Source organism: Zonotrichia albicollis, chromosome 1, assembly GCF_047830755.1.
Source record: "Zonotrichia albicollis isolate bZonAlb1 chromosome 1, bZonAlb1.hap1, whole genome shotgun sequence".
Classification (NCBI taxonomy): Eukaryota; Metazoa; Chordata; class Aves; order Passeriformes; family Passerellidae; genus Zonotrichia; species Zonotrichia albicollis.
This window is the reverse complement of record NC_133819.1, coordinates 7276341-7301247: the sequence shown is the minus strand read 5'-3', so window position 1 is coordinate 7301247 and position 24907 is coordinate 7276341. Positions and strand designations below refer to the sequence as shown.

The 24907-nt window shown below is 42.1% G+C and overlaps 1 protein-coding gene across 2 annotated transcripts in view; it reads right to left on the bottom strand.

The window, feature by feature from the left end:
* DPP6 (dipeptidyl peptidase like 6) overlaps positions 1–24907 on the bottom strand; it is a 572065-nt gene that overhangs the window by 499037 nt on the left and 48121 nt on the right. The window contains exon 1 of one of the 2 annotated variants that reach the window (XM_074550925.1): positions 10704–11338. The exons of the other annotated variant lie outside the window; for it this stretch is intronic. Within the exon in view, the coding sequence (XP_074407026.1) occupies positions 10704–10754 (51 nt within the window). The 5' untranslated portion in view covers positions 10755–11338. Of the gene's footprint in view, positions 1–10703; positions 11339–24907 lie in introns of those variants that run through there. 2 annotated transcript variants of the gene reach the window in all.

Here is a 24907-nt window from a genome sequence, read left to right as displayed (position 1 = left end):
TAGCACACATCTCATCTCATTCCTACTCTGATCTAGCCTTGTCTCAGGTTGCCTTGTAGTCTCAACCCTTGCAAGAAACAAACACACATTCACACATCACAGAACAAAATAACCTTTCAGGACTGAATCCTGTTCTTCAAGCTGAAAAATCCCATGGAATTTATTTCAATTCCAGTAACAACAAAGCCATTTGGGAACAAGGGAGGTTCCTGCCAAGTTATGTGCAATGTGGATGCATCAGTCACTTCCAGAGAGTGCCTGAGTGGTCACAAGGTGGTTCAAGGCAATTCCTCATTCAGCTGTGGCTCTGTTCCTCCCACAGTACCCAAAAATGAGTGAGCAGGCAATGAATGTTAGCAGCCATCAATAACTATCAGTTTAGGATGGATTCGAAGATTGAAAGCTTCCCCTTACACGAATGCAAAATGCCCAAAGTCTCCCAGTCTTTCCATTGTTCTGCCTTTCTGCAGTCACGTCTATTCATAATGTGTTCTCTTCACCACAGCAGGAAGCAGAGAGCTCAGGAGCGCACTACAGCCATTTGTCACCATTCTGCAGATTAGTCCACTCTGTCTTAATATTTTTGGTGATGGCACTGTTAAATATACAATGTTTCTCTAGCATTTAACTCTTAAAAAACTTAAGGGATTAGGCTAAAACCAACCAATGTACCTGAATGTGAAAATTAAATATTAGGGAACTCTCTAGAAACCAGAAATTCAAACACAATAGAACAGTATAAATGCTGAGAACAGGGGAAACTTTAGAGGAAACCAAGGCAGCCTTTCTCTGAAAATACTGAAAAGCTAAATTTTGTGCCACTGATTTGAGGAAAAATGATCATACTCCTCCACATCTATTTAATATCTCCCTGAAAGCGGGTGCTCTTTCTCTTCATTTCAATCCATCAGAAGACCAGAATAGATAATGTGATGTTCACTGCTACACTTTTACACTTTGGCAAGTTGCTTCTAGGTCAGAATGCCCCCACATTTGGTAAACAATAACTCCCTTATTCCTACAATAACCCCTTATTTTTCCATAGATGGATTTCTCTGCCTCTATCTCATCTTACTTGCTTTATTGAATAGATGAATAGATCACCTTTGACTTCACATAATTTTGCCTTTTCTTGAGAGACTCTTGAGCATCAAGCTCTCTTTTTTTTCTCCTGTACTGAATTAGAATTCTTTTGATTCCTTTTTTTTTATTGTAGACACAAGCACAACAGATTCCAATATCACAAAGAAACCTGTAAGGACTTTATATTTTATGAAAAAATATCTGCAATTTATACATACAGCCAGCTTCAAATCTTAAACACTCCATATCACATCCAGGTGAGGCTTAAGGACAAACACATGCATAATTCATGAAAGCACAACCATTATTGGTAGCTCTGTAGAATAAATAGTCCTTGGTAGACACTGTGCATTTGAAGGATGCACCATATTCATGCTAGCAATATAGGGCCAAATTTGTATTTATGGTGCACTTGCAATCCATTCAATTCTGTTTCCATTTGAGTACACTGGTGAAATAGAGTGCAATATTCTGTTTCAGTTACCAGCACAAGATGCACAACTCAAAGCAGAGCTCCCAATAGCCAGAGAGCACAGAAGAGCTGATGACTGCACAGAGTCCACCAGGGATCTTGTTATGCCAATCTAATTAACCTGGAAAATGCTCAGCTAGCACTACGCTCTGGGCTTGCACACAGATGGAAAATGGGCCGTTCAACTATTGTGTGTGCAAGGCAGGCTTCTCATAACTCCCAAGTCAGCAGAAACATTTAAGCATATGCTTACCATTAATGTTAAACAGGTGCTTAAGTACATTCTGAACAGGGAACATAACAAGGAGCACACCTCTGGAGGATGTGAGTTTTGCTTTAATTGCTGTTGCATGTGATTTATTTGCTACCCTTATATATTACCAATGGTCTCCTTTCCCTACCAAGACTGCAATTCTGTTAAAATTTGAGTACAAAAATAGTGAGAAATACTCTCTTTATAAATAAAAAATGCAAAAACACAAATCAAGGCATATCTATAAAACCCAAGATACTAGAAAAAAGAGGAGAAAACTTTAATTTTAAACTTTCTAGAACCTTTTAAAGATTTTGATTCCTAATGGCCAAATCCAACCAAAATGGATCATCTTTAATGATGTCTTCAATGCATTACAAATGTAGATGTACATGGTTAATGCAAATGAAATAAAAGGCACACAGAAAAACTCAAAATCAACATAGAATATATAACATGAACTTCTCTTCCCTGAGAAAAACTCTAAATAGTGAGATCAGGAAAGGCTCAGTCATACTGATATGAACTACAATTAATTTCTGATACACACAGCATTTTATACATTCTTCATGTAGACCACAGATCCAGTTTTTAACAGAGTCAATAAACTCAGAGCTCATGAATAGTCATACTCCTGCATTACAATCACTTGCTTTACAGACTAGATCTTCCTAAGTGGTACTTTCAGCCCCCTCACAGCCAGATGAGAAGGCATTATTATGAGCATATTTTTTTATATCCTTATAATTAGACACTAGAAAAAAGCCATACAAGCTTATTTCTAGGTTACTTTGGTTATATCATAGGCTGGAGAAAACTACTCACTATTTACAGAAAATATGCCAAGCTATATTTTCAATTTTTCTCCATGTTTTTAATAACGTCAGACCCAAATGATAAACAAATAAAAATGTTTCATTTTCAGCATGTTTTCTAGTTTAACATCATCACTGAAAACAAACATAAGCAGAAATGCAGGCACGCAGCATGCTCTGGGGAGCAGCTGATGGAGCAGCTCATGGGGCCCTCCATGGGGGACAACTTACAAAATGAGATGAAGTAAAATATACAGAGTGCCTGTCTTGAGCATCTCACTCTGCTTTTCTTCTGCTTGCTTTCCTACCACATAGTTAACCCATTTTATTTTTTTCTTGTCAACTGCAGTATATTTCACTGTTGTTATCTTTTAAAAATTATTGAAAATCTCTGGTGACACAGGACATGGCTGGGTTATGTGTTGAGACTCAGATCTGAAAGCACCTGAGCCTCAGACAAAAGTCTTACTCATTTCAGCAGGAGTAGTAAACCCATTAAGTTTGGCAAAAGTTTTGCTTGAGTAAGTGCTGAATAATGACTACAGAATGAGGCTATGCAGTATGTGACTGGAATTCATGCCAAGTCTGTCTACACATGCCTGAGTTGACAAAATCTCCTGGCCAGTATTCCCTGTGATTCGAGAGGGATTTTCCTCAGCATTGACCAGACTGTTTGGCATCCAGTGCTTGACCTGGGCTTGCAATGTTCACCACTGCAGCTCATCCCACTGTCTTGAATTGTTTCTTTTCTCACACTTGCTTTGACTGGAGTTCTTTTCTACTGACTTGCTTTGCATCTCAGTATAGCCCCTTAAATCATCATTCCATGGTAATTGAGGATGAGATGGCAGGAATATTTCATAGAAATAGAGACACACTATGAAAAAGGCCTTCTCACAAGCAAAATCCTGAACCAGTTGCTAGAGATGCAGAGACTGCAGCTCTTTTATCATGCCTTGCAAGTGGGCAACTTGAGAACAACCTATTCACAACTGAGGATTGGACTAAAATCCAGACCCACAGATAATAATTATCCCTCTGATCAAGATATGACAGGCAATTCCACTGCTTCTGCTCCTACTCTTCACCTCTGCAGTGATGAAGAGGATATTGCTGGGCATATTGAAGCCACAGGGAAAATGTTGTGCTCAGAAATCACCAGCAAGGCACACACTTCTTCCCAGAGCACAGCATAAGCATTACAACACAGGTGCTCCAGGAATTCCCAAGACCTCACCAATATCTCCACAGATGCACAAAGCCAGTTTTTGCAAAAGCAGAATTTAGACATAATCCTGATAATCTGCTCCAAGGGCAAGAGGACACTACAAAAGCAAACTCTGCATGCTACAATGCAAGCTCTGTCTGTACAGTCTCCTTAAGTGGTTAGAAAATCTATGCAATCTACAGGTGAATGCATGCTACAGCTGGGTCCCAGTTCTCTGTGTATTGTAAGCATTCAGGCTCTAATAATTTAGATTTATTTTTAAAATTGCATTCTCAACTGCAGCCTTTTCAAAAGGACTGAGTACTATGGGAACTTGCTAAATGCAATGCTCCATTGGGAAGGAATGCCAAGCTTACTAAGTGACAGCATTATGCATTAGTGGATTACATGAGATTTAGAGTACATAAAACAATTTAATAAATGGGCTTTGCTTGTTAATCTCACGTGAGTCACTGTGTAGTACAATACTGTACAGACAGCACACATGCAAACACAGACCTAGAAGAATAAATCCTCATATTGCACTTGTGATGGCATTAAACCATTTGTATTATATAATTCTAAAGCCAAAGGTGCATTATAATGTTATAGGACAGCTCAGTTTACACAAACTACGGACCAAGAGATTTCTGCTACAGGATGCCATCTTGTTGTGATGGAGCTCCTCTCCTGCTTCAGCTGGGCTGTGCTGCTGAGAGACTGGATCTGCTTCTGCACAAGCTTGCAGAGGAGCAAAGCTCCAAATGTGGAGCTCATCTATCTTCACGTGCTACTGCAGATGCAGTTGACAAACCCTGGGCAGACGTGCAGAGTGGTTTTTGTCTGATGTAACAGAGGAGGCTGGAAAGGGTTCTTAGTTTCACTGAGGATGCTCTGGAATATCTATGACTATGTTTAAGCAACAGACAGACTCATCACTTAGATATCTGCAGGGTAGATGTTAATGGTTCACCTTGTACCCCATAACTCCTCGAGTCAATGGAGAGAAGTTGGCATTTCAGAGTGCAGGTACTCTGGCCCATTTCACAATCTACATGAAGATGGGATGAATCATGGCCCAGACTCCACTGACTAATTTGTAGAAAGAGCCTAGGCTGACTAACTCTAGGCTGACTAACTTAGATATAAATGTCTATACTGAAGAAGCCAGTGTTTAATCAGAGGAATCCAATGTCCATCTTGTTCTAATGAAGAATTACCACACTCCCATGGAGACTGTTCCAGCAGTACATCACCTTCACAGTAAAAATCAGGCACTTTATCTTCTAGTTTGGAATGCTCTAACTCCAACTTCCAGTTTTGAATCTTGTTTTGTCTTTGTCAGCTGCATTAAACACCCTGTTGGCACTAAGGGTTGTGTACAAACCAGAGTTGTTCTTGGGGCATGATACTCTGCTGCCTTCCCCTTTACATAATCAGTTAGGCAATACTGAGAGTGCAAAGCTCTGCCAAGAAATGAGACCTCTGAGATATGCAAGAGTGACACTTGAAACGTGCTGTGTAGTATCTGCTGGCAGTTGAAAGACTCGTTCCACAGTGCAGAAAGAGAAGCTCTCCTCATCAAATAAAGCCTCAGGCCATCAACATCTACAAAACTTACATTTTAGGTATTTATCTTAACAAGCAAATCCAGACTTCATTAATGAATAAATGTAACCTCTCAAATATGAATGCTGCCTTCCCAGCTGCACAGACAGCTCTGTGGCTCTGTTGCTGCTCAGGGCTCTACAGCCACCTACTCAGCTGTCATTCAATAAAATCATAACAGTCCCTTCAACTTCTCCTCCTTTACTATTTGGGAAAACAGTGAAAAGATTCAGAAAGAGAGGGAGAAGATAGACTATCCTGTGAAAAGTCAGACAACTCAGAGGAGGAAGGGAGAAATTAACACAAAATGCACCTTTTTCCTTGCATAAGAGGCACCAGAGAAGCTGCTGAGGAACACTGAAGAAAAAGATGCAGGGGTGAGGAGCACCATCAGATTCAAGATTTTGAACCCTTCTGACAGTGAAAATTAGAGTTAGACCACATGCCCTCCTTCAATCTCACAGTGCTAAATAAAGAGCCAGCAATGTGTACTGCTTCCCACAGCTCCCAAAGTTATTCTGAGACAGCCTAGCACCTTGTATTTCTCATAGGTCTTGCAACTTTAGTAGATCTCTTAGAATTCCAGGCTTTGAACTTCTCTATCCCCTAAATAAGGATGTATCTAAAAGGACACTACATTACATGGATAATATTAGGATCCTACAAATCTTGTGGAGCTCTCTGCCATCCCACCTTAAATGTAAAAAGACTCCCGATTTCCACCAACTAGCAGCCTGATATTGGAACAGTTTCAGCATATCTTACAGCTTCCCCACAATGCAGCAATTCCAGCACCTCCTATGGATCGTACACCTGCTGCACATAACAAAGGGGAACCCTTGTTTCCCTTTGTGCCTGACCCAGAAATTATACAAGAATGTCACAGTCCTCCAAACACAACTTGCCTTTCAGCCGCAGTCCCAAAGATTTTTTTTTTTTTGCTGCAATTCTTGCTGTAGTATCAGCAATTGAATTCCTGCCTGGCTTTAAACTTCAGCTGAACTCATGATAGCTCACCTGGGAACTGCTACCACAGCTCCCTTGCCTTCAGCTCAGGAGCTCCCTGTATTTCAGCTGAGGTAGCAGACAACTGAGGAATAGTACACAAAATCTGGATTGCATCTGGCTCCTAAGTCAAGCTGAATATAAGACATAGGGAAGGTTAAAGTAGCAGGGAGCTGCACTGGATCACAAATTCCACCACTTCAGTGTGAGAGTTTCAAAAAGAAGTTAATCTTTACCCGGCTTCTTTAGCCCTTGTTAGGAAAACTGCGGTTTTGGCTGAGAAGAATTTCACTCTGCTTCAGTGCCATGTGACTGAACACTGCAAGAAACACACCTGTAGGTAAATTATGGCAAATAAGGGAAATCACAGTGGAACACCAAGGTCTTATTTATTTTAGTAAGAATTTATTGCTAAATTCTTGGTGAGAGGCACCAGAGTCGTGTTTCTCAAGGAAGAGCAGGAGCACTCCTGGGATGACAGAGTAGCTTAGTCTTCATGTCAATTGTACCCTTGTGGTCTCTGAGGCCTCAGAGGTGCTAGCAAACTTCTGAGGAGATAACATTGCCACTGGGCTTATTTTATTTGGGTTTTATATATGTACATCAAAACTGCAGCTATCAGAGTTGGAATTTAAATGGTCAAACTGAAAATCTAAATCTCCAGACTCTCCTTCATCTCCTCTCATTGAACCCAAACTGTCCCTTTTGCCCTATTCATAGATTTTTTCATCAGAGTAAAGCAGAAACATGACACATCCGCCATGGCTCCTCTTGGCAGTTTCCAAACAACTGAGCAACTGCAGGTTAGACTGAAATTCAGAACATGAGTTTCACAGCAATATCCTTCTAACACACATAGAGTAGGGTGCTCACTGCTTCCACTGACCACTAAGTGTGGTAACAGCCAAAGTAACAGCCTGCTCACACACACCACATGAATTTGCCTTCAAGACCCCTCTGTACCCCTCCAAGCCCATTTTTCTCTCACCTGATTGTCTACAACCAAAGGTAGCAGCTCCTTTTTGCCCTTGTTGCAACTGTACCTCTAACAAATTGGGATTTTCATGGGTGCACGTAAGAGAAGAATCTGGCACTACAGACAAGGCCCTCTTCCAAACAGCTCTTTTGGATACGTTTCTTTGCAAATCAATCAACTAAAACCAAACAAAAAGCCTGTGTACATGATAGATCAGACCCTGGGGAGGCACAGGGAAGTGTAGAGTAAAACATGCAGTTGGCATTATTGTCCTTCACCTGACAACTGGACATGTAAGGAAGAAACCTGGAATATTTTAATGAAATAATTCATATAGCTATACCTAGAGTGAGGATAAAATGTAAGTGCATTAAATTTACTTCCAAAAGTGATAAACATTTATCTCCATACCATATTGTTGCACATTAACTTCAAATACACTGTGGAAAACTCAAGGGTATGTCAGTTCTTACCAGGAGAAACCACTGTGCATTAATCACTCCCTACAGCTTTTATGTAGAATTAAGAGAAATCCCATTGTAAGAGCCTGAGCTGTTTCTGTAAGTTGCATTCCCCTGGCTCAAATGATGAATGGGAAATACAGCAGTAAAATAAAAATAGGCACCTTTCCAGGTAAATGCTGTTGTTTAAAGAAAAAGAAAACCAAAAAACCAAACAGGGACCTGGTAAAATACTGCCACAGGGATAAAAACATATATCTCAGTGTCACAAGAATGGCTTCGTTTTTTGCTGGTCTAATTAGGTAATAAAGAAATCACAGGTGTAGTGACTCCATGAGCCATTACCACACTTAAAAAGGGTCCACTGCATGGCCAGGGACCAGTGTGTCAGTATTATCACCTGCTGTCACATCATTTTAGGAATGAAATAGCTCAATTTAACAAAGATTTTTAAAGAGAAGAGAAATCAATATGTAGTTAGAAGCTTGTCAGGATTCTAAGCAACAGCAAAACTGCCAGAAAACAAACAAACAAAAAAGAAAGCCATGGTGGGCTTTGATTTTCCAATGACTTTGAATTCTGCTGAGGCACTTACTGCAGGGCACAGTGTAATGCACCTTCTGGGATTCCCCACACCCTAACCCTGCATCCTCAATCACTGCCAATATATGAGGGAGGGCATCCACAGCATAGGATTTGACATGTGTAGTTCAGGACTCTCATTTTAATGGTAAAAAAAGTTATAGAAAAGCAAAAATACTATTTTTAAACAACGGCTAAAGGAAAAGGAGAAAGTACTAGACTTAACTTGTTGGAACTTCCATCCAAGGCATACCTCAGTCTTCAGAATGAGGTCTGGTAAATACTATCTTGCAGAAATATGAAATCTATTCAAGTATCTTAGAGCTCAAATATTCACCTAAACTTGATTCTTGTTTAAATAAACTACAGATCCAGACATCCAGCTGCAACCACAGACCAGACCAACACAGAAACCAGGTGTGTGTGGTTGTGGTGGCCCATAAAAACAGACATTATCTACATAAACCACCCGTCTCCCCCACCAAAATCAAATGTAACAGTTTGTCTGTCTTTAAATTTGATGCCCAGTGTCTCAAAAATGAGGCCTCCAAAGAAAAACCTTGCATTCAAATCCAGGGAGGCTGCCCCAAGTGACAGAAGTAACTGTGACTTAGCAGCCTGAGGGGGCAGATCCTGCTCCTGTCTGAGTCAGAGGCAAAAACTACTGTGTGTGGCTGAAGGCTGGAGTTGTGGGCAGCCCCTGCTACCCAGCCCTGAGTGCAGATCCATCTCCCAGCCTTTGCTCATCCTGCAGAGCTGTGGATGTGTGGATCCATTTTGCCACGCTCTGAAGCACCAGGTAGAAATCTCAGCAGAAGCTCCAGCCCTGTGCTGAGTGGCAGTGGGGGAATCCCTGCCTGCTCCTCATTCCCTGACTTCAGAGACCAGCAAGGAAAATGTGCAAGAGGTTTTTATTAATTCTGTGATTTTACACATTCTGTGTATGTGAATCAGGCTCAGTCTGTACTTGAATCAAACAATGTCATCTCAGCTGGTTGATTAATTTTTCTTACTGATAAAGAACATCCTAACCAAAGGCTATAATGACCACTAGGATGAGTAGCTTAAGCAGATAATAATCTAAATTTTTCCACATTGGAAAAGTTCCAGCAGTAGATATTTCCCAGGATTTTAAAAAGCACAATAAAAGGAGCACACTGCAATCACACAGGCTGTGCAATTCTCTTGGAAAAAAAATGTTTGTAGAAGTTCCTGTTCAGTTCCCTTACTTGAATTCACAGGTCACATAGCACTGCACCTTCTTCTTAAACACTACTGCTGGAAAAAGCAATATTATTGGAGTTGCAAAAGGAGGCACTTCCTTAAAAGCCAGCAAAGCATTTTACTACAGAACTTGCTTAAAGGATGGTGAACACTTTGCCTGCTTCTTGAACACATCAGCAGAAGGCACGAGAGAAACAGATACCACCTTTGTATTAAACATCAGCATTTCCCCTCACAGGGGAGGCAAAACACACACAGGAGCGCTCTGCCTGAGCAGAGAGGGGAGAGGAGACCAACAGGTACCCTTGAAGAGCTTCAGGTTATGTGAAAGGAGTGGTTTGAAGGCGAAGGACCCCGAAGCCTCTCCCAGGCTGCGGCGCGCCCCCGCCCCACCGCAGCGAGCTCCTCCCGGCTGCGGAGCCGCCGCATGCGGGGCCCCGCGCACCCCCGGCCCCCGCGGGTCAGGCCAGCCGGCAAAACACACCGATACATTTCCATCAGCACAAGATGGCAACCAGCACTTCTTCCGCCACAGCAGCTGCATGCTTTGATTTTTTTCCTTAAGGGAGGAGGGGGATTATTGGAAAGGCATCCTGAGTAGGGGGTTTTTTTTGCCTTTTTTTTTTTTTTAAGGCATGAAGACAAATATTTCTAGTAGTAATGCCGGGGGGGAAGGCGAGGCAGTCCGCACATCCCCCAGCTCACACACACACACCGTGGTCATCAACTTGGCGAAGTTGGCCGTGCCGGGGCGCGGAGCCCCAGCGAGCCCCGCTGTGCCCCGCTCCTCCGGCAAAGGGGGACACCCCAGCAGCCCCAAATCCCCCGCGACCCCTTCGGCGGGGGGACAGACCCCACGCTGTGGGGCAAGGACAGCAAGCACAGCCCCTCTCCTGTGTCCCCGGGCAGCCCAGCCCCACAGCGGGGGCTCCGCACCGACCGCGGCTCCGGCAGCGCCGAGCGGGGAGCCCCGACACGCACTCACAGTCACTGGCGGCGCCAGCAGCAGCCACTTACCAGCATGTTCCCTTGCATTTTAGCCGTTTGAAACATTGCCTTTTCCTTCATTGTTGCCGTGTGTGTGCGTGCGTGTGCTGTTCCCCGAGAGTTACTTAATCCAGCGGCTGGATCACTTTGGTGAAGAACTGGCGTGCACTTGCGATGGCTCTTTTTGGTGTGGAGTGGAGGGGACTACGAGCAGCGCAGGAGGGAGGGTGCCTGCTTGCTATCTTTTCCTTCCCCACCCTTTTCAATATATATTTTTCCTTTTGACCGAAAGGCGAGGGAAAAAAAAAAAAAGGCAATAAAAATAAAGCACCCCTGTCAGAAGAGAGGCGAGGCAGGGAGCAGCGGGGGCACCCAGCTCTGTCACCACCCGGATCCAGGCTTTGCCCTGCGGGAGCCGGCGGGGCGGGGTGGGCAGGAGGGAGCCGCACACACGCCCCCCGCCCCGGCCATGCCCGGCCGCCGCCCCGGGCCCGGGCGGTCCCGCCGAGCCGAGCCCACCCCGCAGAGCAGTTGCAGAAAAAGGGAGGGTTTGGAGGCAATAAATAAAAAAAGAGGGGAGCTGGAGTAGGCGGAGGGGCGCTCGCCCCCTCCGCTGGCCGTGCCCTGCTCGCCGCTCTCCCGTGGGGGGGTTACACACGCTTTTTACAACAGGAACCGGGGAGGGTGCGGGGAGAGGAGCCGCCTCTCCGGCGTTAACTGTTCACCGGCTGAGCCGCCGCGGCCCCGGCCAGGCCACGGCTGGTGCAGGGAGGGTGGGGAATAGCACGGCGCTGCCGCGGGGAGCGGGGGATGCTCGGCGCGTTTCCATGGCTGCGCCCCGGCCCGCCCGCAGCCCGGCCCCGCAGCCCCCCGACCCTCGGCTGCCAGCCCGCAGGACACAGCGCGGGGCGCTCCCGGGCATGGGGAGCTGCCAGGCACTCGTCCCAGCACCAGGGTTTGGGATCCGGGACCAGCCCTCCGCACGCCGCAGGAGCGGGCAGGGGGATGCCGGGGCTCGGTTCTCCCCACGGGAAAATGCAAAGCCAAGGGCATTGCCCGCGCTGGCTGCAGATGGACCCGGCCGTGGCCTCTGTGCCTTTCTAGAGGTGCCCACACTTGTGAGAGGTTTCCCTTGGCTGTCACTGCAGTCCCGCTGCCCCACAGGTGGCTGGAGCACTGTGATCCTGCTGCCCTTGTGAGAACGTGGTTCCTGCTCCTCTTGGTGCAGCTTTCCAGGGACAGAGCCTTCCCACACACCCCATAGGTTCACACCTCAGCTTGCACACAGAAAAATAATGCTTGTGGAGTGTGGTGTCTCTTGTTTCTCCCTGATGCACCAGAAGTAATTACATTTCAGGAGAATTAGGTGTCCATTGATTTCACAGGAACAGGGATGCTTTGCGTGTTGCTCACTCAAAAGGAGAGAAGAAACTGAGAAGTGATTTGCTTAATATCTGAGAAGGGAAACCAAGAAGAAAAAGCAGGAACTCTTCTTGTCATCCAAGGTTTAACCAAGCCAATGGCTAAACCAAAAGCTCTTTCTTTCTTTCAGTGAGGGAACTGCAGACATGTCCATGCATCCTTGTTTTATGCCCATCTGTAGCACTTTGAACTCTGCTCCTTCACAGTCTGCAGTATCTTCATAGGCAATGGGTGCTCACCAGAAATAGGACACAACCTGTGCAATCTCAGAGTGTTGTTCACACTCTAGTTTTCTTCAAGCCACCCAGCTGTTGAAAGATATTTAGATACAAAATCTCATACAAGACATTAATCAGATCTCTCAGAAATGATGGTAATGGGAGAAGTGATGCTCCAGGACACTTGTGGGAAGTGCCAATGGCAGGTGATGCTGCTTCCTTTGAGGGTCACCTGTGAGAGCTTTTGTTTTACAAAAATGCCACCCCTTACTTGAAGATCTTGACTATTCTCTCCCTTGTCTTTATTTGGGAGTGGCTTATACCTTACACAAGATGCATTTTCAGCAGGAAGTTCTTCATTATTTTCCTCAAACTCTGGTCTTGATTTCTTTAATTTTGGTGTTTTATCAGGCAGATCCTCTTCCATCTCAGTTTTTACCCTTAGGTGTTTTAATTACAAAGAAATGCAAACTATATCTGTGCTTGACTGTTAATAGTCCCATTTCCCTCCTGCATGGCTTCATACACCAATAGAAATACTCACCATACACTGAACTCTGGCAGTAGTGGGGTTTTCCATATTTTTACCTCAGATTGTCATAATGCAGTTGCAGTGTTTATATCTTATTTTCATTTCATATTTAATTTATGCACTATTGGCATAAAAGTAGCAATTATCTTGATTAAAACAGCTTTGTTTAAAGTTGAGATTACTGGCAAAATGCTTAGTTTACCATTGACAATATCTAGGGCTTTTTCTTTTATTAAACATCAACCAGGGTCCATTTGGCTGGAATTTATACATTACTATGTTTCCACTTCTGCCATTGAAGGCTGACCCTATAATCCAGAGATTTCCAGAAGCAGGAAACAAAAATGTTTTTAGGCATTGTACAAAATGATGATGCTGTGAAACAATGCCAAACACCATATGAGAGAGAATTCTTATTTTCTGACTTATTTGACACTTTGAAAAAAGGCATAATGAAAACTCTGATAGGTTTTATGACCAGAGTCCACCCTTGGAAGTTTCCAGAGCTGAGTGGGTAAAGCCCTGGTCGTCATGGTCCAATGTGAGAGGTCACCTTGTTCTGAGCAGGAGGTTGGGCTGGAGAGTTCCTGAGGCCTCTTCCAGCCTGAAGGATCACAGCACCCCAGACAGAGTGACCCTTTTAATTACAGATGAAAATGTCTCTTCAACAAATGACTTGCCTGTTGCTTTCTATGGTTCCAAAACTGCATCACTTATATTCCCAGAGAGTTCAGGTTATACTGCTCACAACATTGGCTGGTTAATTTTCACTCCTAAACCACTTTTGCTTGGCTGATGGAACAGCCAAGGCTTGGTCTCAGATCTGGAAGTGTGAGACTAAGATGTGCTGCAGATTTCCACCTCAGGCTGTGGCCAGGTGATTCTGTTCAAACAGTCAATGACATTTTCCTTCAGATTTGGGACTTTTAGGGCAGCTACAAGCGATACCACCACATTACTCCCTGAAGTGTATTAATCTGACCGGACTCCTTATCATCCACCATTCAGACATCTTGTGAGCTTTTCTTCTTGATGGATATTCTCCATGTCATTTTAATGGAAATTCGCTGGAGCTGCAACAAATACTCTCACTGAACAAGGAATCAAGTTTTTTATGATTAGGAAGTGACATGGTGAATGCAGAGAGATGATCTGATATTCCTTCTGTATTTTTGTAGGGAACATATTTTTTTGCTTCCTTTGAATGATGTGGAAGGACAGACAATCACCCTGGGACCCAATAAAGTAGTATGATTTAAGTAGCTAAAAAGCCTCCATATTTAAGACCACAGATCTAGCCCAGGAAACCTCAATAAAACATGAAAAAATTCCTTCATCATATCAGGCTTTTTCTCAGAGGGAAAATGTGAAAATTCATTACTTTTGCATTCCTTAGTTTAGTCTCAGTGCACCTCCTTTGCCAGTACATTTACTTTTGATATGAATGTGGGAAGGTTTGGCCCAGACTCAGCTGCATCTTAACAGCAAGGTCTGAAGTGAAACCCCTGTACAAAAAGGGTTTTTTTTTTTTTTTTGCAATCTGTCCATTTGTATCTAAGGTGTATAACAGGAGGGAAATCCTGGGAAATCAGAAAGTTTTCATTTTAAATCTGATCTAGAGATAGCCTCTGTACCTCAGGTACTATGACAACACCAACATGGCATCTTCATCCCCCAACATTTTTATAGGCCATTTTGAGTAAATGTGCTTTTCTTACATCTCTCACAGAATGAGATCTGGGAAAAAAAATTAAAGCCTCATAGATATTCTATTCTTTGTGGGTTTCAGTACTCTGAGGCTGACTTTCTTTATCTGAGAAGGAACACAGGCTACAGTGCTTACATCCTATTCACAATACTTTATTTAAAGCCACATTGATAAGAGACTGGGAGAATTTATTTTATCAAATAAAACCCATTCAATGCATTTGATGCTGGCTCTCCTGACTCTCCAAACAAGCCTAGGAACAGTCCTTCTGAATAGAAGGAAAGAATTAATTTCACAAAGTATTAGCTGGCTGCAGAGCGCAGACATTCATTTTTTCAATATTTTGAAAGAAAAATCTTTTGAGGATGTAAGACCACAGACAAATGCAACAGCTGTTGTACTAAGAGGCAGTTTTAAGAGCATCAGGATTTCACTTCCTCTCCTTATTTAAGGTTACTTTTTACTGTCTCCAATAGAAATATTTGTGTTTTCAAAATGCAACAAATGGCTTTTTCTTCTGTCAAACCTTTTTGTGAGGATTCTGTCTTCTACCTGTCAGCTTGATGCCACAAGCCTATGCCCAGGCTTCTGTCCAAACTAAATTTCAAGACTGTGTTCTCTAAGATTGGGCTAAGCCAAATTACTCTTTTGCTCTGAGTTGTTCCCATCCTCTGCATCCCACCAGACCCAGGTCCTCAGCACGTTGTTCTGTCATGTGATTCTCATCTAATTCCCTTCACTGGGCCCACAGTCTGACCTGAGCAGGGGGGAGGCTGATCTGCACTTTCTGTAAAGCATCATCCATGAAAGCCGGTGACTTCCTGTAGAAATGCTGAGGAGGAACCCATCCCAAAGGCTCGAGATCAAACATCACTCAGAGTGGAAGGAGCTCAGGAAGTCTCCATCCCAACCTCCTGCTGAAGCAGAGTCAGCTCTGGGTCAGACCAGGTTGCTCAGAGCTTTGCCATATCCTGAAATCCTGCAGGAGCTGGGACTGCACAGCCTCACCAGGCAACCTGTTCTAAAGGCTGCCTGCTCTCACAGGGATAAAGATTTTCCCTTTATTCAGTCTGAACTCTTCTTGTTTCAGCTTGTGCCTGTTGCTTCTCACCCTCCTGACACACCTCACTGTAGAGCGCTTGGTTCTCTCTTCTCAAAAACCTCCCCAAATAATTGGAAAGGTGCTGCCAGGTCCCCCCAAACACATCTCTTCTCCAGACTGAACCAGTCCACCTCAGCCCCTCTGCAAGGGTTAAATGTTCCAGTCCATGACCATCCTGGGGGCTTTCTGCTGAAAATGCTCCAATTTATATCAGTCTTGCAGTGAGGCCTCAAAACAGAACCACAGATGTGGTCTAATGAGTGCCAAGAAAAGGAAACAACAGCTGAGGCAAAGATTATCTCTAGTCCTTGCTTTGTTATTAAATTATAATATTTAAGAGGAACAGAACTGGTGGGATCCCAAATGAAATGGTTCAGTGCTACCCTGTGCAACCCTAAATAAGTCAGAAACAGCTTCAGTAATTCCAAATACTCTTATGGAATAAACATATTCCATAAGAGTATTTAGTAATGCAGCACTGAAAAAAACCCTCAGAGAATTACTGCAAGGAATAAGATTTTCTTCCTAAGTGGACCAATTTTGAGAATTTCATTGCTCAAGCCAAGCTACGTGTCTTTTCTGAAAAATCTTCACTCCTAATATCCTAAAATTTTGCCCAAGTATTTACAGCTTCTAGTCTTGACTTGTAAGAAAGTATTGGCTTGTATTCCAGAGAAGAAACTGGAGAGAAAGATAGAGTAAATACACAGTTAAATAAACTTAAAATTTACTTCTGAGGATCACTAATTCTTCAAGAGATTAGAATAATGACAGAGCAGCTGCTGTTGAAAAGTTAATATTTGCTAGCTCTTACTGCATGAGGGTGCTTTAGCCATCTTTGTTAACATAAATGGAAGAGTCTGAAGAAAAGGAGATTATATTATCTCAGACAGTATCCTCTGTTTCCTGAAGGAGAAGTGAATAGGATAGAAACCTCTGAATTTTAGAACTATATATTTTTTGATCTTTTTTTTAATACTTAGGTTTTTTTGGGTTACTACCAACCTGTTCTCCACCTTATTTTTTTGACAGCATGTTCATTCACTTCTCATCCCTTCCAGTTTAATGTCGGACTTTAAAACTTCACATGTTCAGGGAGTTTGCAATGGAACAGCTGAACACTGTTGTCTTTGGGAGAAGACTAATATGTTCCTGTTACACCAACAGGAGTGTATTTTCCAAGGGTATAATTGGACAGTTTATTCCTCATATACCAATTTCCCAGGGAAAACAGTGGGTAACTCAACACATCAGGTGTCTCCTGACACTACTGAGACACTAAATACTGACATATGTGCTTTGACATTTAGTTCTTAGAAAACTTAGTGATTTTTTAGATTCACCAGGGATTTGGCTTGAGACACATCACCTGGAACTCAGTCAACTCCCCACCAGCCCTTAGTGAATTATTCTCCGCAAACAGAGCATGGGGTCAGTGCAGAGATCCCCAGCTTGCTTTCATGTAGCCCATGATAAACCCAAGAGCTCACAGGCTCACATGGGGCAGTGCCTTTTATTTTATTGTGCTCACCTGGCCCAGGCAGAACCTTCTGTGCTCTCCCAAAAGCAGATTGGATGGGGAGCTCTCAGACTCATCCACAACAATAATGAATTTTCACTTCCTTAGGTAGAAGTATTTCATACATTCCACACTGAGCACAAGGTTTCCTCCTAAGACAAGCAGCAGATAAACTCTGTAGTACAGCCCAAGCATGAAGTGATGTTGACAGCTGTAGGAGGGCAAAATCTGGAGGATTTCTACTAGAAGTATAGATTGTGCCTTAAGGCTTCTTGTTTTTTCACATTTCCAGCTTTTAAACTCCATTAATAAAAGCTAAAAATACAGAGTTCAAATAATTACTTTTCCATGAATGAAATTGAAGTTGCTAAGGGATTCAGAGTAGGAGGAAAAGCATTCAGAATATGATTTCTGCATCATGTCTGGGCTTATGAAATTTAAATGCATAGGGATGCTAGAAAATCTGAGCAACATCATTAGAATTACTAGCAGTAACAGGAAAATGCTAAAAAGAAGCATTATGGGACTTGTTTTTCAAGCAAGTACCACTTCTGGTTAATCATAGCTAAAGTTTTTTTATACTTCCAAAACTACAAGTCCCACTGTGGAATGATAAACTCCTCATTAATCTCTTCTAGCAAGTATCCTCATCCTTAGATGTACTTTGGATTTCCATCTGGACTTCACCAATTCCAGTGCCCAGCAGATGGATCCCATTGTGTTTGCTAAATTAAGAGTATCCTGTGCCACCAAGCTTCTCCCAGTGCAAGTGGAGACTCAGCAGAGCTTTAAAAACAAATGCATAAATCCACACAAAAGCCTAACTAGAATAAAGTATGCTGAAAGCAACATATGTGCTAAGGTTTTCTCATTACCACTGAAATGAAAATACAGACAGACTTGTGGTAAACATTTGAAAGTTTGTTATGCAACAGATTTTATCCTCTGAAACAAGTTTAATTTTATTTCAATACACTTTTGACAGTCTACATTTTTTAATCACAATTATGTTGAGAATGCAAAAAAGCATCAAAATCTCCTTCACTCAAGCGTTCACTCCTGACAGTGATTCCAGCCAAGTTGGAAAGATACCAAAACCACAAGTCCCAGAACCAAGAAGGATCTCACATATTGCCAAGAAAATGCCAAGCACTCAGAGCCAAGGAGGCTCATCCCACTGAAATCAACACAAGTCCTGCCACTGAAGCCACAGCTGCAGCCAGGGTCTAGCCTAAATTTGCCTTCAACACCACCATGAGTCAAGCTCTACTGGGGTAAAACAGCACAGTTTCCACTTAAACCAAGCAGAAAACCTGGATCCACAAATGAACCTTGTGTTTAGCACAAGCCCCAGTGATGGCACATTGCTCAGAAGGCATTCTGCCTTTGGTATATGTTATTTCACTATTCCAATGCATTAGTCCTGCAGATAACTTATTTTGTGAATATCAATGGACTTCTATTTAATTTGTGAAGCTGTATAGGATCTTTTAGGTAGATAATTTAATGCTTGCCAACTTCCATTAATTTTTAACTAGGCTTTCTAGCCTGGAAGACATACTGAAGCATTCTCATTTCAGATCAGGTGGGTCTATCTTTTGATTAAAGAGCCAATTTTTTTTCTTTCATTGTGATATGGATGATTAAATTTCTCTGCTAATTATCTGTATCACCTCAGAACACCCTGTGCCTGACATAAAATATTTCAACAAAATAAGACTACATTTAATTGCATTACTCCCTTTCTTAATGATGAGAGGTTGATATAAGCCTGTCAATTCACTTTGAGTTCTTTTCCACCTTGAGGGCAAAGACAACATTTCTTGCTCTTGGATTATGTTCCTACATCACCAGCAAATTATTTTTTTCTCTACTTTGTAGTGGAATTTCAGTGGAATTTTATTGACCAAATTAGATGACCAAATATTGCCGTGTAGGCATTTTAACAAAGAGCTTACTATTCTTAGATGCATTTAGTAATCTAATTTCTTAATTTTTTGAGGCCAGGTACTTAAGTTTCCTTCCTTTTGAAGAGCTTCATATCATGCTTAAAGTAATCTTGTTGTTTATTGGTGTGAATCAATTACTAGGATGGTGTTTTGGAGTTCTCCGAAATCAAGGATTTAGTTAATCTGTTGTGACAATCATTCAATTGTAATTATTTAAATTTATGAAAGTGTGAACTCTCTAGATTAGGGCCTTCACTTTTTCACATTTATAAAATATTGGAGCAAACAGGGCCCTGACATATATCCAATAATATAAAATATTACCATAGAACTGTTGTTTTTCCACTGTTAGTAAGATGGTAGAGAACAAGAGTTTATCTCTGAATGTCTAAAATATTTAGGAAGAATAGTCAAGTATCTAATTACTTCTGCCATTTTAGCTCCAAATCAAGGTATATAGAATGCAAACAATAATTTCCATCAACATTTTTCCCTCAGTTAAAGACAGTGCTGCCTAATGTGGAGGTGGAACTTTTCTTAACGGAATCAAAAGGAACATTGGAAAAGTTATTATTTTTCTAGATATTAGTTCAGGCTGCCAGCCTTGGGGTAAAAGAACCAGAGTTTAAATCTGCCTTGGACTTTATTTTGGGGAAGTTCTCTTTGACCTGGAATCATAAATTAATGTATTCTCTCAATATCTTTCTAATGCACCCTATAGTTTCTAACTTAGATACAGTCATTTAAAGGTGGGGAAATAGCTAAGTAAGGAAAATGGTGTTCATTGCAACAAATGCATGGAAAGCAACAAAGCAACAAACAAAAAGCTCTAGAAGTCCTAGCAAAAAAAAAAAAAAAAAAAAAAAAAAAAAGGATTATGCCATCCTTCACTTATGAAGACACATAAATGGGGTTTCAGGAAATTCAGCTATCGAGGATCATGATGGGGATGTGAGAGGAACCTCTGGAGACTCTGAGTTGACTTAGGCAGACCCAGTGTGTCCAAGTAGATGAATAAAAACATTAGTTTTGTTCAATACAGGGATGCAGAGAGCAGCTTACTGGGATACTGTTCCATGTTGCAATGCAAGATGTATTCTATTACCAACTGTATGGCAGATTATCTTTTGTCAAGTGGGCAGTTTGCCTTATCTCTCTCTCTGAGTGACCACAATTGCTCCTCCTTCGGGAGGGGACATCTGCTGATAACAGCTATTGGATGTCACTGCATGGGTGATAAGAATTACAGCATCCCATTGGGAGATGTGAGCCCAGAGGGAGGAGCCAAGCATTCCTACCTGGATATAATCTGGAGATTCTGGAACACCAGCACAGCTTCTCCACTGGATTTCCCAGAGGAACAGCACCTGCCTCTTCCACTGGATCTTCAGAGGAAGACTGCACCATTTTCTACAGGATCCCTGCTCCAGCACAATTGTGCCTGATGCTGCAGGAGGGCTGCAGCCACAATTCCAATGGGAGTGCTACCAACACCCTTACCCACAGGGTGTCAGATTGAATTCTGACTCTATCGGTGTTGTTTTAATTTACTGCATTGTTTATTTTAGCCTTTTACTTTTCTTCCCTAATAAACAATTGTTATCTCCTGCTCCCATTTTTTTTTTTTTTTTTTGCCTGAGCTCCTTAATTTAAAATTCATAGCAATTTGGAGGGGTGGGGAGGGTTTACATTCTCCATTTCAGGGGAGGATCCTGCCTTCCTTAGCAGACTCCTGTCTTTCAAAACCAAGACAGATACTCTACAGAAAGGTGTGAGGAAAAAAAAAAATCTGGTCGAAATCTTTGCAGTCCCTCCTTCTCTCTCTCAGTGAAGTGACTGTCCAGGCAACTCCCCTGGCTCCCGAGTGACCACCCTGCATGGAAGGGGAACCAAAACTTGAGCCATCCCTTTGAACAAAAACTCTTTGTTCCTGGAATCTGGAGAAGATGGCATCTGCTCATGCTGATCACTGGGTTGCCATTCCAGCTCCTCTCATGGGGAGCTACCTTTCCAGGGAGAACAATTTCAGTCTTTTGGGTGCTACCACCTCCCACAGGAACATTCCCCAGCTGATCCCAAACCCAAGGATTTTAAAGATGTGTTTCTCAATGCAGCAGTGAGCGAGGGATCCTGGCCAAGGCTGCTGGCAGGAGGAGACTTTGAGCTGCAGGCTTGGCGGACAGGAGAGGGCCATGGCCGTGATGAAATGCAGGATGCTTGTCTGGAATTTAGTGTGGAGCCTCTCTGTGATTTCTGTGGGCTTTCATTATCTATTTTGTTTTCTATTTCAGTCTCAGTTATTCTCTTTCTTTTTTTTTCCAAGAGAGAAGTAGAGTTCAGTGCTTGGTTTGGCAAGAGGTTACATACGCATAATCTTTTGCATAACAAAATATAATTAGAAAATGTAAATATAACTTAACTCTATTACTGCACAGAACAATAAAATGACCACAACACAGTCTACTGTGTTGCTCTGATAATTCATCATCCAAATTACACACCACATCTCCATTAGACTGCCCTTTTCCACAAAATTCATCTTGCCTTGTTGCAGCTGAAAAACAAAACCAATTTATTAAACACCAATACAAATGAAACAACAAAGTTCAGTGTTTGAATTGCAACATTAGGAAACATTTTGAGGATTACAATCTTCTCTTACAGATGAGAATATATTTTTATGCTGACGTTTTTAAAGGCACAACTATTCTTTATGAGTGAACTTGTTTTGAAATGCAGCTGTTTTATATCATGGGGGTTCATAAGACATTAACTCTTTCCATAGGATAGATCCTTGGTTAACTGATCTTGGCTTTCAACTACTGGATTTTTTACCAGGTGTCTTATGCACATCATGGATATGGACAATGTGCCTTACAAAAGGAAATTTAACCAGAAACAAAGACATAAAAAGGCAAAGCCTGGTTACAAGACAGAAAAACCTTCTCCCTACTCAAGCAAGGAGAAAATGTGGAAGTTTCTGAAGGAATTCCAGCCATGAAAACTTTTATTTATCAAAACCTGCAAATTGTGTCTAAAAACGGTTTAGTTTTAGAATTGATGGTTAAGAATTTACTAAGTCGCTCATTTCCTTTGAAGTTGAGTCCTGTAAGTCCTCCACCAAAAGAAGTTTTACAGACTGCTGAAAATAAAAAAATCAGGCTGCCATTTGTCATCAACTAAGCTAAAATATACTTTTAAAATATTCTTTTTGTAACCAAAACTTGCATATTCATAAGAAAAGCAATTGATTTCTGTAATATCTATATGCAAGACATTTTGCAAATTGAACCCAACTCAATTGTCATTTTTATTGTTAAAACAACAACAATAACAACAAAAATCAAGCAAGTGGAATCACTGATTCCAAGGATGAATTAGCAGCAAATTCAAAATGTAAACAACACATTTTGACCAATCCATGCTGTAAAAGGACAGAGAGATCAAGCACAGAGCAAAATGGGAAAAGTCAGAATAACATTGCCACAGTGGCTCTGAAATGGAAATATGTGGAACAAAAGGAATTAAAGACAGTGGAAGACTTGGAGCACTAAAGCAAGATGTGAGTGGAATTCAGACATTTGGGTCTACAGAGGAAATCATAAGAAATTCATCTCAGCCCACACCTCACCCTGGTACCTTTTCAGCTCCACTGGCATTGAGGTTTGTGACCTACACAGTTGTCCTGCGTTCACACAGAGCTGGGTGCCCCAAGCCAGTGCCCTGAATTTGAGTAGCCATCATGCTCCACAGCTCATTTGTGTGCTTGGGCTGCCTGAAAACCAACATCCAGCACAGCTTTGGGGCAAGGAGTCCTCTCCTCAGCCCTTTCCATAAGGAACAAGGTGGATCCCCAAGACCTCTAGAGCCAAGAGCTACAACACACATGCAGACTCCCTTGGAAGTTGAGGAGGAGAGCTTGGAAGCAATTTTTATGGAGAAAAATGACATTATTTTCTCAAAACTTTACTGAGAGACAAAATTTATATTCCTGTGTCTGCTGCTGTAGCTAGAAGTGGATTGAGATCCTAACCCCAGGCAGCCACTCATTCTCTTTTGTCTCTCATTCAGTTCCACACAAATCCTTGCTACCTTCTTGAAATTCAAGTGTTCTGTGTTTTTACAGAATACAAAGAAAATAACTTCTTCTCAAAACAGGTCTTACAGATCTGGGCCAAATTCAGAATGGAGTAATTTGATGTAACTCCAAATGCTGCATGAGTTTGGCCATTACAGTTTGTATGCTTTACTTCTTCTTGAAATGATTGATTTTTTTTTTTTAATAAATAAAAAGCAGGCAGTTTTTGGTACAAGAGATACAACTTGTCCCTAAGCAGCTGTAACATGCAGTCTGTTAAAGCAGTTGCTCTCATACTATTTACCCCTTTGTAAGAGAATTTGAAATGAAAGGTGCTTATGAGACAGGAGCTAGGAATATGTCTTCTGGTACTCTTTTTTGTGATGTTCCTCAGGCTGCTCTTGCCTGTGCAATAAATACTCCATCTATTCTGGTTTCAGCTGAGTCTGAACTCTGTGTGAATTTATGCGTCTATGAAGTGAATAAATTAGATGTGAGCCGAGATGAAGGAACGTAAGAGAAATTATTTTCTTTCCCTTATAACTCCCATAGATTAGTTCTAGTGCCATGGCTATTATTTTCAAAATTAAAAATGGCAGACTACCAGTTGAGTTAACAAAATACCTCTGCAATACTTACAGAATGGAATCCAGGCTGGCTCCCACACAGGTAAAACGGACCTGCGTGTTTCTTCTTCTTTCATGTGCATTACAGAAAAATGGCTTGTGTGAGAGATACTGCACAACCTTCTGGCTGGTTTTGTGCAATGTGCTTATAATCCAGGCCCCCTTTTCTTCTTTCTCTCCCCATCTACTCCCAAATCCTTTTAAATGTCTTGTCTTTGAAGACAATCAACTTGCCCTTCACATTTCCCACATTATCCTTCATTTTCCCAAAGTGTTTTCCATGGCTTATCTCCATGTTTTCTTTCATTCTCCATGATATATTCCATGGACCTTTTCTTTAAAGTAGCCTGTGCTCTGCGGTGGTCTAGAGCTCAGTTCTCAGGCCTGAGCTAACAACAAACACATTTGTGCACTTGTTTACCATTTGTGTAATAATGAAGTGGAAATCTGTGTGTTGCCCTACAGCCTGCACAGCTCTAGCCCATAAATGTAAAAAGAACTAAAATGCTGTGACATGTTTATGAATACAGAAGCAATTAAGTGATGGATGTAAGTTTGTAAATCGTATTAATTACAGAGGATGGATGCAGCACAAAGGAAAGATGGTTCAGTGAGGATTTGTCATGTCTGCTGATATTATTCTGTGACCTCAGGCATAGTTCTTGAAATATCTGTAAAGGACTCACTGTCTTCCACAGGGCTGAGTGCCAGGGAGCAGCAAAAGCAGGGCTGCTCCTCAAGGGAGAAGGAGCTGGGAGACACAGGGCAGCACCTCACAGACCTGGGCAGTCCTGTGCTGATACAAGCTCCATCCAGGTGAAATGGGGTGTCAAATGCAGGTCTATCCAGCAAACTGCAGCAGGAGAGCAGCCTAAGACAAGCTACCCTTGAGGAAGGTTTGGGGTGTGTTGCAGCCAGAATTGCTGCTAGTAAAGTCCTATTGTCATTATAGTGCAAGAATTCTATTATCAGTACCTTGCAAGGGTTCCACATTGCCAGAGTTTTGTACCACCTTGATTTTTCTTGTAGGCATCTCCTCTAGGCACTGACAGCAGCCAACCAACTCCAATTCCCCTCAAC